Source organism: Merops nubicus, unplaced genomic scaffold, assembly GCF_000691845.1.
Source record: "Merops nubicus isolate BGI_N331 unplaced genomic scaffold, ASM69184v1 scaffold33897, whole genome shotgun sequence".
NCBI lineage: Eukaryota > Metazoa > Chordata > Aves > Coraciiformes > Meropidae > Merops > Merops nubicus.
Genome location: NW_008620167.1, coordinates 1 through 14,325, shown reverse-complemented (window position 1 = coordinate 14,325; position 14,325 = coordinate 1). Strand labels below are relative to the sequence as shown.

Genomic DNA, 14,325 nt, shown 5'->3' with positions numbered 1-14,325 from the left:
CCCCGGCAGCAGGGAGAGCAGCCGCCCCGTCGACTTCCTGCGGTGGGACAGGGGCAACCGCATCATCGTGCCCAGCGTGACGAGGACCAGCGAGGACGTGGATCTGCTGGCCAAGTACAAGCCCCCGGCTCTCGCCCTGGACTACAAGCGCCAGGGCGCCGCGGCCGTCCCCATCACCCGCCTCAACTACCGGGAGAGGATGCACAGCTTCCTCTTCTGCGAGGAGGAGGCCGAGCAGGCGCTGGTGGCCAAGTAAGTGCCCCGGGTGGCTCCAGAGGGTTCCTGCTCCCTGCCGACCCTTGGGGCCGTGCTGCTGGTGGAGCCGCTGTCTCCTTCTGCAGCTGGGTCCTGGGGTGCCTTCCTGGAAGAAGGGAAGGCTGCCAAGAAAGGTGGCGTGGTGGGTGGTGATAGGGGAAGGGCTGGGTCTTGTCCTGCGGCCCTGGGTTGGCTGGCAGCACCGTTTCTGCCTCTGTCTGCTCGGGGGGCCAGCAGACCCTCTCTGGGTGTAGGGGGTGATCCCCACTCCGCAGCGGGGAGGGCGGTTGCTGATGAACCCATGGGCCCGTTCTCTGCTGTTCATTTGGGTGTTTCCTCCTTTCAGACTCAACCTGCGGGTCCCAATCTCGCTGACCCCCGTGCTGCAGAGCCTCTCCATGGGGATGAAGTTTGCCCTCAATGGTGAGCTGTTTGCTGAAGTGCCTACCCCTTATAACCTCTCACCGGACACGGACGAGGGCTATCTGCTGAGCAGGTCTGTGCCCACTGCTTTCCTGGCACCTGACCCACCTTTAGATGAGAGGGTTTATGAGGTTGGTGTGGAGCATAAAGCCACCACCGAGAAGACCATCTGGCTACAGATACCAAAGAGATGCTGCTCAGACCTGAACTTCAAGCCAAACACCTCCCACAAGGTGGAGATCCAGTTCCAAATCGACCAGCTGCTGTTCCGGCACTGGCACCAGGCTGTGGACCGTCTGATGGATGAGAAGCTGGTCCTACCAGATGTTGCCAATTGCTCCATCCCCTACTCTCTTGCATCCCCACAGATAGGGAATAGCAAGCAGAAACTAGCCATCTCCTTCATCACGGGCCAGACGACCAGCACCCGGCAGGTCCCACCTCTTCTCATCTACGGGCCTTTTGGCACAGGGAAGACGTTCACCTTGGCCATGGCCACCATGGAGATCCTCAGGCAGCGCAACACACGGGTGCTGATCTGCACGCACACTAACAGGTTAGCAGTGGATGAGGGAAGAGGCAACCAGAGCCGTGGGCTGGGTCTGAGCAAGCTGGTCCTTTGCTCGCCTGGTGGGGTGAGCCAGGGTGTATGAGCTGGAGCTGAGCTGCCCTTTGCTTAGTGTGCCTCTCAATTACTTGTTGAAATAAATTCATTTTTATTTAATATGTCTACTTCCTGCCAGGAAGGAGCCTGGCGTGCGTGGAAGTCTTTGTGGAAGAGGCAACACCTTCCTGCCTTATTGTAAAGTGGGGATGACTTGGAGAAGACAACTGGTTCCTTCTAGGCTCACCAGTGTCCTGGAAGAAGTAGAAAGCCATTGCCTGACCTTGTGCTCTACTTGCTCTTAAAGACTGTTGTGCTCTGTGCACATGCCAGTTTTTTTTTACTTTTTCAGGGAGAATTTGGGGGAGAGGAAATGCAGTTCTGGTCTGACTGCCATTGAATCTGCCTGCAGAGAAACCAGGCCAAGAGGGTCAAAGTTAGACTTTAGTTACACTGAAGAGTGTCCACGTCCTATCCTGCAGCCTCCTGCTGCCTTCCCTTTGGGTGTATATTAGATGAGGGCTGCTGATCTCAGCCTCTTCCAGGCTGTCTGCTTGCACTGAAGCTTCTGCAGATCTTGTACCACCCACCTGGGCTGGGGATGGTGAACTGTCCAAGGAGAGGCCACACAGTGTGACCTGGCCCTGGAGAGCAGCACGGCCACAGATCTTTGGAGGATGTTTGTTGGAGCGGGGCCAGAGGAACCACAACAATGCTGAGAGGGCTGGAACCCCTCTGCTGGGAGGTCAGGCTGGGTGAGCTGGGCTTGTTCAGCCTGGAGAGGAGAAGGCTCCAGCTGGGGAGATGTTCTGGTGGCCTCTCAGGACTTCAAGAGGCCTGTCAAAGCTGGAGAACGACTTTTGAGCAGGGCCTGTTGTGACAGGACAAGGGGGGATCATTTTAGACTGAAAGAGGGAGATTTAGACTAGAGAGAAGGAAAAAAATTTTGAAAACTGAGGGTGGTGAGCCCCTGGCCCAGGCTGCCCAGAGAGGTGGTCACTGCCCCATCCCTGGAACCATCCCAGGGGAGGTTGGCCGGGGCTCTGAGCACCCTGCTCTAGTTGCAGGTGCTCTGGTCTCAAGTATCAACTCCCGTTTTAAACCATACTCCCAAAATGGGCTTGGAATTGGTGGCTGCTCAAGCACCATTGTCTTTGAGACGTCTGTGTGTCTCCTATGAGGAGCACGTTGTCAGCAAGAGCTGGAGGAGAGTTTGGGCGCTCGCCGGCGAAGGAGCCGCTGGTGCATTGGGATGACGGTCACGACGTTTGGGACCAGCACTGACAATTCCTTGACAATTCCCTTTTGTTCCCCTCCAGTGCTGCTGACATCTACATCCGGGAGCACTTCCACACCTACGTGACCCACGGCCGTCCGTGGGCCGTCCCCTTGAGGATCATATCCACCGACCGTCCCGTCAGCCTGACGGACCCCATCACCCAGATGTACTGCTGCCTCTCGCCCGACCAGCGCTCCTTCCGCCACCCCACGCGGGAGGAGATCGACAGGCACCACGTCATTATCACCACCTCCACCTTATCCAAGAACTTAAAGGTTGCCCCGGGCTACTTCACCCACATCATGATCGACGAGGCCGCTCAGATGCTGGAGTGTGAAGCTTTGATTCCCCTCTCCTACGCCACTTTTGGGACCCGGATTGTCCTCGCCGGGGACCACATGCAGATAACCCCAAAGCTGTTCTGCGTTGGGGGTGGACAATCTGCTGATCACACCCTGCTAAATCGACTCTTCCAGTTTTACCAGAAGGAGAAGCACGAGGTGGCCATAAAGAGCAGGATCATCTTCAATGAAAATTATCGTTCCACTGCAGGAATCATTGAGTTTGTCTCCAAGCACTTCTACGTGGGCAAAGGGAACGCCATCCACGCCAGTGGGAACATCCCACGGCACCCCGAAATCTACCCACTCGTGTTCTGCCACGTGTCTGGCGTGGCTGAAAAGGACGTGTCCATGATTTCTTGGTACAATGCCTCCGAGATCATACAGGTGGCTGAGAAGGTGAAGGAGATCTATGAGAAGTGGCCGGGCGAGTGGGGCGACCGAGATCTGAAGAGGATCTGCGTGGTCTCCCACGGGAGGCAGGTATGTAGGAGAACCATGAGTTCCCCACTTGAAGGAAGTAGCCAAGTAGTACCCTGGTAGCCAAGAAGGCCAATGGCATCCTGGGGTGCATTAGAAAGGGTGTGGTTAGTCGGTCAAGAGAGGTTCTCCTCCCCCTCTATTCTGCATTGGTGAGGCTGCATCTGGAATATTGTGTCCAGTTCTGGGCCCCTCAGTTCAAGAAGGACAGGGAGCTGCTGGAGAGAGTCCAGCGTAGGGCTACAAAGATGATTAGGGGAGTGGAGCATCTCCCTTATGAGGAAAGGCTGAGGGAGCTGGGTCTCTTTAGCCTGGAGAAAAGGAGACTGAGGGGTGATCTCATCAATGTTTACAAATATGTAAGGGGTGAGTGTCAGGAAGATGGAATTAAGCTTTATTCAGTGATGACCTGTGATAGGACAAGGGGTAATGGGTGCAAATTGGAGCATAGGAGGTTCAAGGTGAATATCAGGAAAAATTTTTTTCCTGTGAGGGTGCCGGAGCACTGGAACAGGCTGCCCAGAGAAGTTGTGGAGTCTCCTGCACTGGAGTCATTCAAAACCCGCCTGGACGCCTTCCTGTGTGATGTACTCTGGGTGACCCTGCTCTGGCAGGGGGGTTGGACTGGATGATCTTTTGAGGTCCCTTCCAACCCCTATGATTCTATGATTCTATGATAAGGAGCTGTGCATGTGCTGCTGACCACTCCCTAAACATTCCTCAGGAAGTGGTGGACTCTGTTTAGGTTAAACCTGTCTCTTGTGGTAGGAAAAAGGGGGAACCTGGGGTCTTACATACCACCAGTGGTTTTTTGAGGTGCTCTCCACTGGGCCAGCGTGTCATGGGTGGTCAGAGCAGAGATGCCTCAGGGTTTAGCTGAATATTTCTCTCAGTATCTTCTAGGCAGGGTAGCTCTAGGGCAGACTGGGAGCACTGACTGAAGTCAGCTCGAGCCGTGTGGCTGCTGCTGAGTAACTTTCTTAGGGAACCTGCTGCTGAGAAGGGGGAGGGACCTTGGCGTTGGGTGGGGGCTGTTTCTGAGCTGCAGCTGTGTTCAGCTGGGCTTATTTCTTTCTCAACAGGTTTCTGCCACAAGACAAGAGCTGAGGAAGAAGCAGCTACAAGATGTGGTGGTAGAAAACTATGAAAACTTGCCAGGTTTGTGTCTTGTGCAATAGTTAGTCATGCCTGGCTGCGTTCTGAGGTCTTCTGTGTGCCAGGGAGAACTTTCCCACTTGTGCTGGGGAGAGGACAGTCTATTGCAGCTTACAGCCACTGTGTAGTGAGCAGGGGAAGAGATACTGGGTTGTTAGCAGAGGTCTTTCTGGCATCCCAACGTTGTCCTGCTTGCTAAAATGCCAAATACTGGCTGATCTCCTAGCAAAGTCCCTTGCTGGCTCCCCTGCCCTTCCCCTTGGCTCTGCCACCTCTGCGGTGGCCACAGCCCAGGTCCCGCTCATCAGGAGAGGCAGTGCCTGGAAATCCTTTGGCTGATTCCCATCCCTTTCTCTTTGGGTAATCTTTGGTTTTGTCTTTTCCTTAGTGAATAAGATTTCACACTGAATTAAATCCTCACCAGGCTGTCAACTCGTTTCAGATATATGGACCTTGCTTTGTAGGAGGGTGAAAACCCTGTAGGTGCCATCCCAGGGACTTGAGCTTGTGTGAATCATGTGAAGCCCAAGTACCAGCGGGGGAGGGCAGTAAGACAAGGGAATTGAAACCAGGATGGCCTGTGGGTACCAGTTGCAGCAAAAAAAATCACAGAACAGCTCACCAGAGGAGGAGGCTGCTGCTCTGCGTGACGAGAGAGGGATGGGGCTGGTTTTGTCCTCAAGGACTTGAGTTTGTGACTCATCCATGTTTTTATTATTATCATTTATTTTTTATTGTGCAGCTGGGACTCCTCGTGGTGAGAGTAACTGAGCCTGGGGTGTGTTTCTGAGCTCCACACCCTTTCTTTGCAGCCTTTTCCCAGCTCTGAAATCACCAGGGTGCTTCTTGTTGGTTGTTCTTTGTGGTGTGGTCAGCAGAGCTGCCCTTGAGGGGGGGGATGCTTGTGAACGGTCACTGCTCTCGTGCCTGCGAGACCCTCGGTTCCCTGAGGGATTTGGGACTCACAGGGAACTCCCCCCCTGTTTGCAGGGAGCAGCTGGGGGGGCTGCTGGTGGCACTGGGCACACGGGGCTGCTCCCTGGGGGCTCACTCGTCCTGTGCTGTGCCCTTCTCCCACCCCCACGCTGCCCTTCCCTCCATGGTGCCTGGGGGGTGGTGGCCTCGTGGTGCCCGTCCTGGTTGGTGCTCTTTTGATCTCCCAGAGCTGCTTTATTTGCATCAGATGACTCCCCTGACTCAGCCCCCCGAGGTTACATCAGCGCAGGCTGGCTGAGCCCCAGGCAGCAGCCAGACAGGGTCTTCCCCACTGGGTTCCCACGAGTGACTTCTCCCTTGTCCCCTCCGCTGCAGGGCGGGAGTTCCGGGTCATCATCATCAGCACGGTCCACACCAGCAAAAGCCTGCACATCTCAGCCTCCCACCACCTCGAGTTCTTCAACGAAGCCCGAGTGCTCAACACCATCATGACCCGGGCTCAGTCCCTGGTGGTGGCCGTGGGGGACGCCGTGGCCTTGTGCTCCCACGGCCAGTGCAGCAAGGTGTGGAAACGCTTCATCCAGCAGTGCATCGAGCAGGGCAGCGTCTCCCCCGAGAACCTGACCATGGCTGACATCAAACAGGCTGCGAGCGACAAGGAGAGCTGGAGCAGGAGGAGCCCGGAGGAGGATGAGGAAGACAGTGACACGGATTCGTCGAGCTCTGAGGGTGAGAGCGTGAATCCTGACGATCCCATCCTCCAGGAGCTCTTGGATGAGAGCAAGAACACGCTGGTGACGGTGTCCGAAGAAGGGCTGCTGAACGTCAAGTCCGAGGCTTCCAACGTGTGGGAGGACAGGCAGGAATACGTCAGCTTCAACTCTCAGATGATGCAGGAGTACCTGCACATGCATCCCAAAATGTACAAGAGGTGCGAGCTGATCAAAGAAGGGTTTGACAGAGCTTCTGCCTTCACCCTGAACGACTCCCCCGCCATGAGCATCCAGATCAAAGGCAGAGTGAACTGCGGGACGGCCTTCACGGGGGATGAGGTGCTGGTGGAGCTCCTGCAGGGCAGCACGGCGGAGGGCGGCAGCCACCGCCCGCAGGGGAGGGTGGTGGGCATCTTCAGGCGTGCCGAGAGGGAGCGGACCTTCATCTGCATGATGGACGAGTTCGACCCCCGGGTGATGATACCCATCGATCCCACTGTCACCAAAATATTCGTCCCGGGGCTGAAAGAGAAACCCAACGTCGTTCCCATCCGCAGGCTGGTCAACGGGAAGTACAGGGTGGTCAGCTGTGAGAAGATCAGGCAGGACACGAGGAGGTGCCAGTTCTTCTGCGTGCAGGTTATCTCCTGGCGGGAAGGGTTTTACTACCCCTTGGGGATAGTAACGGAGATTCTGCACGCAGCATTGACGCTGGAAGAAGGTTTGAAAATCCTCAACTTGGAGTATGGTTTGGAGAAGAAATACCCGGCTGCTGTCAACGAGGAGTCGGCCAGATACTCCTCCAGCAGCAAAATAAACGTCACCAAGGAAAATCTGAAGGACTGTCGGAGTTACCCGACCTTCACTGTCGACCCTGAAGGGGCCAGGGATTTGGATGACGCCATCACCGTCAGGGACCTTGGGCGTCACTATGAGATTGGGGTCCACATTTCAGACGTGGCTGGTGTCATTCCCAAAGGCAGCGTCTTGGACCTGGAAGCAAAGAAGCGAGGCGTCACCTACTACGCTCCCAACCAGGAGCCTCTGTGCATGTTCCCACCCCACATCAGCCAAGACGTCTGCAGCCTCCTGCCCCAGAAAGATCGCCAGGTGATCTCCTTGTTTGTCACCGTCAAAAAGGAGACGGATGAGATGCTAAAGGGAGTCTTCACCACCTCCGTGATCCGCTCGGACAGGCAGCTGTCCTATGAAGAGGCAGAGCTCTGCATTAAGGACCACTACAGGGGAGAGGCCAGGGCGCTGTGTTTCGACACCCTGGAGGACTGCATAGCTGTGGCCTACCACTTCTCCAGGGTCCATCGGAAGTGTCGGCTGCAGGAGGACTGCTTCTACGAGCGGCTGGACGAGGAAACCTCCCCGGGTAACAGGGGGTCTCATCAGATGATAGAGGAGTTAATGATCATGTTCAACAGTTTTGTGGCCGAGTTCCTCACCAACCAGGAGGACACCAGAAGTGTCACTCCTCTCCGGTGCCAGTGCGAGCCAAGCCCTCAACAGTTATCATCCATGAAAAGCAAGTGCAGCCACTTCCTTCCTTTGTCCATCCATCTCTCGCACTACCTGGAAGAGGTGCCTGCTGACCAAGACTCCTCTCAGATTGTGGAATTCAGTCTCCTGGCCCCAGTCTGGAAGCACCTGCAGTCAGCCGCCCGCGACCGTGACATCGACAAGATGCTAGACCTCGTCGTCACCGACGACATCCACCCCAAGCTGGCCCCCGTGACCCTGGAGTTCAGGAGGCTGCTCAGCCGCTCCTACTTCTGTCGCTCCAACTCCACCGTCCAGTCGAAAGCGGGCCACTACTCCCTGCACGTGGACTCCTACACCTGGGCCTCCTCGCCCATCCGCCGCTACGTGGATGTCGTGCTCCAGCGGCACCTTCACGCCGTGCTCCGCAAGAGGCCCGTCGGCTATTCCCCCGACGACATCGAGTTTCTCTGCCACGACTTCAACAGGAAGAACTGCCAGGCGACGATGTACGAGAAGAGAGCCCGCTGCGTGCAGATGGCCACCCAGCTGAAGGGCCAAGTCCTGCAGAAGGTCGCCTTTGTCGTGGATATCGAAGGGGTCAACAGGCATTTTAAAGTCCTGTTTCCGCTGAACAAAGAGAGTCTTCCGGACCCCCAGGCGATCAACTACAGGTCTCTTCAGCTGATAGAGCAGCCCATGTTCTTGGAGCAGCAGAAGAGCATCAGGCTGATGTGGAAGAGGAGGGTGTACTCTGCAGAGACGCTGAAGCAGCACAGCCTGGAGATGGGACCGGTCTGCGACCACAGCGTCGCCTTCGTGGGCACCCGGACTTGGCAAGACCTCCTCGAGGCCGTCAGGAACGAGGATTTCGGGGCCGCTGCCACCCTCCTGCAGAGCAGCGAGAAGCCCTACCAGCGGCGCGTGGGCTGGGTGAGGAAGAGCCACTGCTTGCACTACGTGGATCTCACCCTGGACCTGAGCGCCGGCGACGCGCTGCTGTTCCAGCTCACCACGGACGTCCATCGGGGCTTCCTGGTGCCCTTCGTGCAGCTGTGGTGCGTGACGCCGGGCTTTGACATCTGCCTCCAGCACACGGAGAAGCCCATCGAGTGCTTCTCTGCCTACGCCAGCCTGCCATCCAAGGAGAGGTACAAGAGCACGGCGGAGTACGACAAGGTGTGGGCGCCGATGAGCGCCATGGAGTCCGCTTTGTGCGCGGTGGCCGAGAACGACTCCATTGTCCTCCAGGACGTCAGAATAACCTGGGCGAGGCAAAGGACAAGCAAAGAACAGCTCCAAGGGAGTTTCACCCTGAGCAAAATATGTTTGGAGCAGTGCTCCATTGAAGTGGACTTCAACAACTGCTACCTGTGCATTCGCTTAGGTGGGCTGAAGGTTCGGAACCTTCAGAGCCACGGCCTCCAGGACCCAGCTTTTCACAAGGGCAGGCCAGAGGGCAAATTTGTGGTTGACCCAGACACCTACACCTGGGTGGCTCACGGGGTCACCGAAGAGTTTGGCGACAGCGAGAAGTCGGACAGGGCTGATCAGCAGACTGTGAACTTTTACATCCACCACATGTCTATGGAGAACATCCCTGCTGAAGTCTCAAAGGACTCATCCAGGTTCACGGTGGAGCTCATACCAAAGATGCTGCCAGACATGTAAGTGCACGTAGTGGCCGCGCTCTGGTTGACCCCTCCGTGGAGAGAGGGCCTCCCACGGGGCTCCTCTGCTTGCCCCACTGCTCGCCCGTGGGGCTGACCCCCTGCAAAGTCTCTTTGCCCAACTCCAACCAGCCGTGCTGTTGGGCTGTTGGTGTTTGGGTGGGGGTGGCAGCATTTCTCAGACTTGTTCTCCAGGTGGGCTCTTGCTCTTCTGGTTGACCTAGAGAATGGGGAGACAGAGGAAGGTGCTGTGCTGGAATTTCCCCGGGCATCTGTGTCTTATATTACTAGATTGCTGTGAAGCAAGATCTGCTCTTCCTGAAGCAGAGCTGATGTCCAGCTTGCCCTCTTCTTTTTATACAGCCTGGACTGCTACATGCCCAGGACGGCCGTAGCTTTTTCAGGGTGGAAGCTGCTCCCTTTGACATTGTAAATTTTAGGAAAAAATTGGAAGCTAATCCAATAAAATGGGGAAGGCCATAACAGAATGGAGTTGGGACAGAAGTTGTGCTCCTTGCTGTCAACACCTTCACAGGCTCAGCTCTTCAGACGGTTGAGAAACAGTCCCAGGGGTAAAAGAGCAGAATAAGAGAGCTTTTGGTTTAAGCTCTTTGTGGGAGGATTTAATACAGCATCAAAACAGAGAGACAGAGTAAACAAGGCAGTTGTACAAAGCTGTGTGACATTTTTCACTGTTTTATGCTAAATTACATTAATTCTGATTTTCCCCTCTCTGTCAGACGGAAAGAAAGGGCAATTTGGAAGCTCAAGGACGCCTCCATGCTTGCTAAAAGCATTGCCCTTGGCCATGATCCTCCTAAAAAAGGTAGGTGCAAATATTCACCTTTCTTCCCTTGTGGCTATTTGCTTCTGGCCAGTCAGGTGGCCTGGCTGCTTCCATGGGTCCCTGCCATAGGGGTGATGATCCCAGAGCAGGAGGTTCCCCTGCCAGGGGGAGGAGGACCTTTGAATCCTCAGGACCCACAGGGAAGGCTCATGGGTAGAACATGTAGAACAAAGATTAATTTTAGGGGGTCTTGTGAAGGGGCCACGATACTTGGTACCTGCTGCATCCTCCTGTTGAATCTCGTGTGCTGTCTTCTGGAACCTTCTTTAAACTTGCTTTCTTGGCTCTTTGCTGTAACAGTGACAACATCCAAAATCCTGAAGCAAAGTTCCTTTGAGCTCCCTGACAGCCACAGGAAGCTGAACCAGAGTCAGAACAGGGCTATTCTAAATGCTCTGAGAAAACCTTTCACCATCATCCAAGGCCCACCAGGTAAGGCTTGGGAGGTGGCACGAGTACCTGGCTTCTTGGTTAGGAAAGGCAGGTCAGAGCTAACCTAGTGCTTTCTGTAGGACCTTTGCTGAGACAGGAGAAGGTAGTATGGGTTGGCATCACCTACAGCCACTCAAGGGAGTCCCCTTAGTTCTTGATTTTATGCCATGGTAGATCCTCTGGATGCTGACCTAGAGCAGAGGAGTTGTGGTTAAAGTGTTCTCAGCGACCTCCTTGTTATTCTAGGCACAGGGAAAACTGTTGTTGGCACTCACATTGTCTACTGGTTCTATGAGCTGAATGAAGATGCCATGAAGAATGAGCAAACACCACCCTCTGAAGAGGAGAAGCCAAGGTGCATCTTGTACTGTGGCCCATCGAACAAGTCTGTTGATGTTGTTGCTGGTAACTATTGGTTTTAAGCCCCTGAAGTTGCTTCTAATGGTAGGAAAGAGAACATGTGGCCATGAGCAAGAGGGGCAGAAGGCAGGGCTGGGACCCCTCTCTGCAGGGCTGGGACCCCTCTCTGCAGGGCGAGGACCAGTGGAGGTGGGGTTGGGGTGTGAGGGGTGGGGAGAAGAGGCAAGTGCACAGCAGATGGAGTTTGCCTCGCAGGCCGTGGGCTTCCTGGGCATCACTGGTGCCTGGCACTCTCTGAGCAGATCTGTTCTCCTTCCCCAGAGATGCTGCTGAGGATTAAGGGCCTGAAGCCCCTGAGGGTTTATGGGGAGGCCATTGAGGCAATGGAATTTCCATACCCAGGGAGCAACCGGCACCTCTACCACAGGACCTTGCGGGACACGAAACCGAAGCGTGAGCTCAGGTAGGACCTCACGGCCCCCCAGGCTCTGGGAGCACTGGGCAGGGATATTTTCTGCATGGGTAAAGCTGAACGAGCCAGAGAATATGTGGATTCTGCTTCTGTGGAGCAGCATGATTTACCTGCTTCGTGGTTATTTTTTTCAAGTGAAGGTGTATAGTCTAACCTTGCACCTAGGCAGGAAACCCAGGCTGTTGAGAAGGGGAAGTGTGGCTGGAAAGGTGCCTGGTGGAAAAGGACCTGGGGATGCTGGTCAGTAGCTGGCTGAAGGTGAATCAGTGTGTTCCCAGGTGGCCAGGAAGGCCACCAGCATCCTGGCCTGGATCAGCACTAGTGTGGAGGCTCAGGGGAGACCTTCTGGCTCTGACAGCTCCCTGACAGGAGGCTGGAGGTCGGGCTGTTCTCCCAAGGAACAAGTGACAGCATAAGAGGAAACAGCCTCAAGTTGCCCCAGGGGAGGTTTCAGTTGTCCCTGAGGAACAATTTCTTGCCCTGGAGGGTTGCCCAGGGCTGTGCCAGGCTGCCCAGGGCAGTGGTGGAGTCCCCACTCCTGGAGGGGTTCCCAAGCTGTGGAGATGTGGGGTGAGGGACACGGGGCAGTGGGGACCTGGCAGGGCTGGGGAAGGGTTGGACTCCATGACCTCAAAGGCCTCATCCAACCAAAACTATTCTATGATGCAAAAAGATCCTAGCTGTTGTCATCTCTCTTTTGAACAGCTCTAGAAGTCTCTGACTTCATTCACACTTGCAGCTGCTAAAGAAAAGTGTATTTTGTGTCCTCGGGTGAATTAAGCCTTAGGTCTATAAAGATGGGCCAGGCTGGCTGTGACTTCTTCAGCTAGCAGGACTTCTCCACATAGACAGGTGTGGTCCACTTCGCTGTAGAAGAGATCGTTTGGGTCTGTGTTTGGAGAAAATATTTATAGATTGACTCTTTCCTCAGCCCAATAATCCTGCACCATCGCATCCGGCGCCCACCCAACCCTTTCTGCGAGCAGATCTGCTACTTCGACACTCGGGTGAAGAGAGGAGAGGAGATAACAGAAGAAGAAACAAAGAAGTGAGTAGAACGAGCCCCTGGGGAGACTTTGGCCACGTGCCACCTCGTGCAGTGCCAGGGGAGCTGCTTGGTAGCTCTCAGCTGACCCAAACTCTTGGACTGTGTGGAAGGCGGCGGGTTTGTCCTGGCTCGTGGTGACTCCCTGAAAACATCTGGACAGATGACTCGTGTGGTTGGAATGGTGATAAAAAAGTGTTGAGCTCTGGGTGAGCAGTCCAGTGCAGAGCCTCAGCAGCACTCCTGCCCTGGGGCTGCTGTCCAGCTGGACCCAAAGTCATGTTATCCACGTGTGGCATCCTCCACCTCGAGCCTCTGCTCTGCGGAGTCCAGGACAAAGTACAGTTCCCACATCTGAGGCCCTTTACTGGGCATCTTGGGGAGGGAGATGGAGGTTCAGGCAGGAGGAACTTGTTGATGTTTCCCTTGTGCATAACCTGGTGTCTCCTCCATCGACCCCCAGGTATAAAAGGATGCTGACAGATGCCCGTGCGTACGAGCTGGCGCGCCACAATGTCATCCTGTGCACGTGCTCTGCTGCATCTGCCCCCTCCCTGGAGAAGCTCAACGTCAGGCAGGTCATCATCGATGAGTGTGCCATGGCCACGGAGCCCGAGACCCTCATCCCCTTGGTCAGCCACAAGCATGCTGAGAAGGTAAGTCCTTCCAAAGACGCGTCTCTAGGGTGGCTGCTCAGGGCTCTCAAACCTCTGCGTGGCTTCCAGCCCTCACCGTGCTGCTCTTCCCAGCTTCACCAGGTTTTGAGGTTGTTCTTTGTGGTGTCTGTGATGGTCTGTCAGTGTTTCAGCCCTCAGGGAGTTGTTTCCTCAGAGGTGTAACTCACTGTAATGAAAATGTTGAGGCACGGAGAGGTAGATGCAGTACAGAGGTGTTCTCACTAGATGCATGACCTGTTCATGGGACCTATCAGGAAGGTGGGGACAATATAGTCAGCAGTACCTGTTGGGATAGGACAAGGAGTGGTGGGTTTAAAGTAAAAGAGAGCGATTTAGACTAGAGAAGACATTTTTGACGCTGGGGGTGGTGAGCCCCTGGCCCAGGTTGCTCAGAGAGTTGCTCACCCTTCTGCTGTGTGTATCAGCTCAGCTCTGTCTTCACAGTCACACCCATGTGTTCTCCTTTCAACTTGCTTTTGGCCTTCTGTAAGAGGACAATGGTTGGGTGCTGGCTTTTTGGTGCTGTTTACAGAGTGGGTATCTTTGCCACCAAAAAATGTGCTGACCCAGCTATCAAGTATTAACATGACAAGAAGCATAGACCAGATCTCAGTAGACTTCCTCCATGATGCCTTTCTCCTGTCAGATGGGAACTAGGCTCTGCATTACCCAGGTCAGGATCTTTGTATAATGCCCAGCATGGTCCTTAATTGAGGTTGCTGTAACCATAACATAAATAAGGAGCAACGTCTGTGTGTAGATGACCTTCCAAAGAGCTGATGGCCCTCACCAGTGCCACCACCCTCGGAGCTGAGGTGTCCACTCTTTCTTCCAGGTTGTTTTGCTTGGGGATCACAAACAGCTGCGGCCTGTGGTCAACAATGACTTCTGCAAGAGCCTTGGCATGGAGACGTCTCTCTTTGAGCGCTACCAGAGGCAGGCATGGATGCTGGACACGCAGTACCGCATGGTGAGGCCTCCCTCCAGTGGGTTGTCCCTTCTCTGTCACAGGAGGTGCTGCTGCCAGGGCTCGCCTCACGTGTCCCTCCATCAGTGCACCCAGTGCTTTAGTGCTTTCCCCTCCCAGAGCAGTGAACAATGTCCTTCACCTGGGGCCAGCTACATGTTCTGTCCCGGTTAGAAGGCAG

General features: G+C 55.0%; 1 protein-coding gene across 1 annotated transcript; it reads left to right on the top strand.

The window, feature by feature from the left end:
• Positions 1-10: 10 nt before the first annotated feature.
• On the top strand, positions 11-14,147 carry HELZ2 (helicase with zinc finger 2, transcriptional coactivator; the record flags this gene model as incomplete). Its single annotated transcript, XM_008944040.1, has 12 exons — positions 11-252; positions 602-1,234; positions 2,602-3,385; positions 4,465-4,540; positions 5,849-9,341; positions 10,085-10,170; positions 10,492-10,623; positions 10,870-11,028; positions 11,305-11,446; positions 12,387-12,503; positions 12,964-13,156; positions 14,013-14,147. Coding segments are annotated over 12 exons (6,192 nt in total), but the record flags the coding sequence as incomplete, so codon positions are not given.
• Positions 14,148-14,325: the final 178 nt, after the last annotated feature.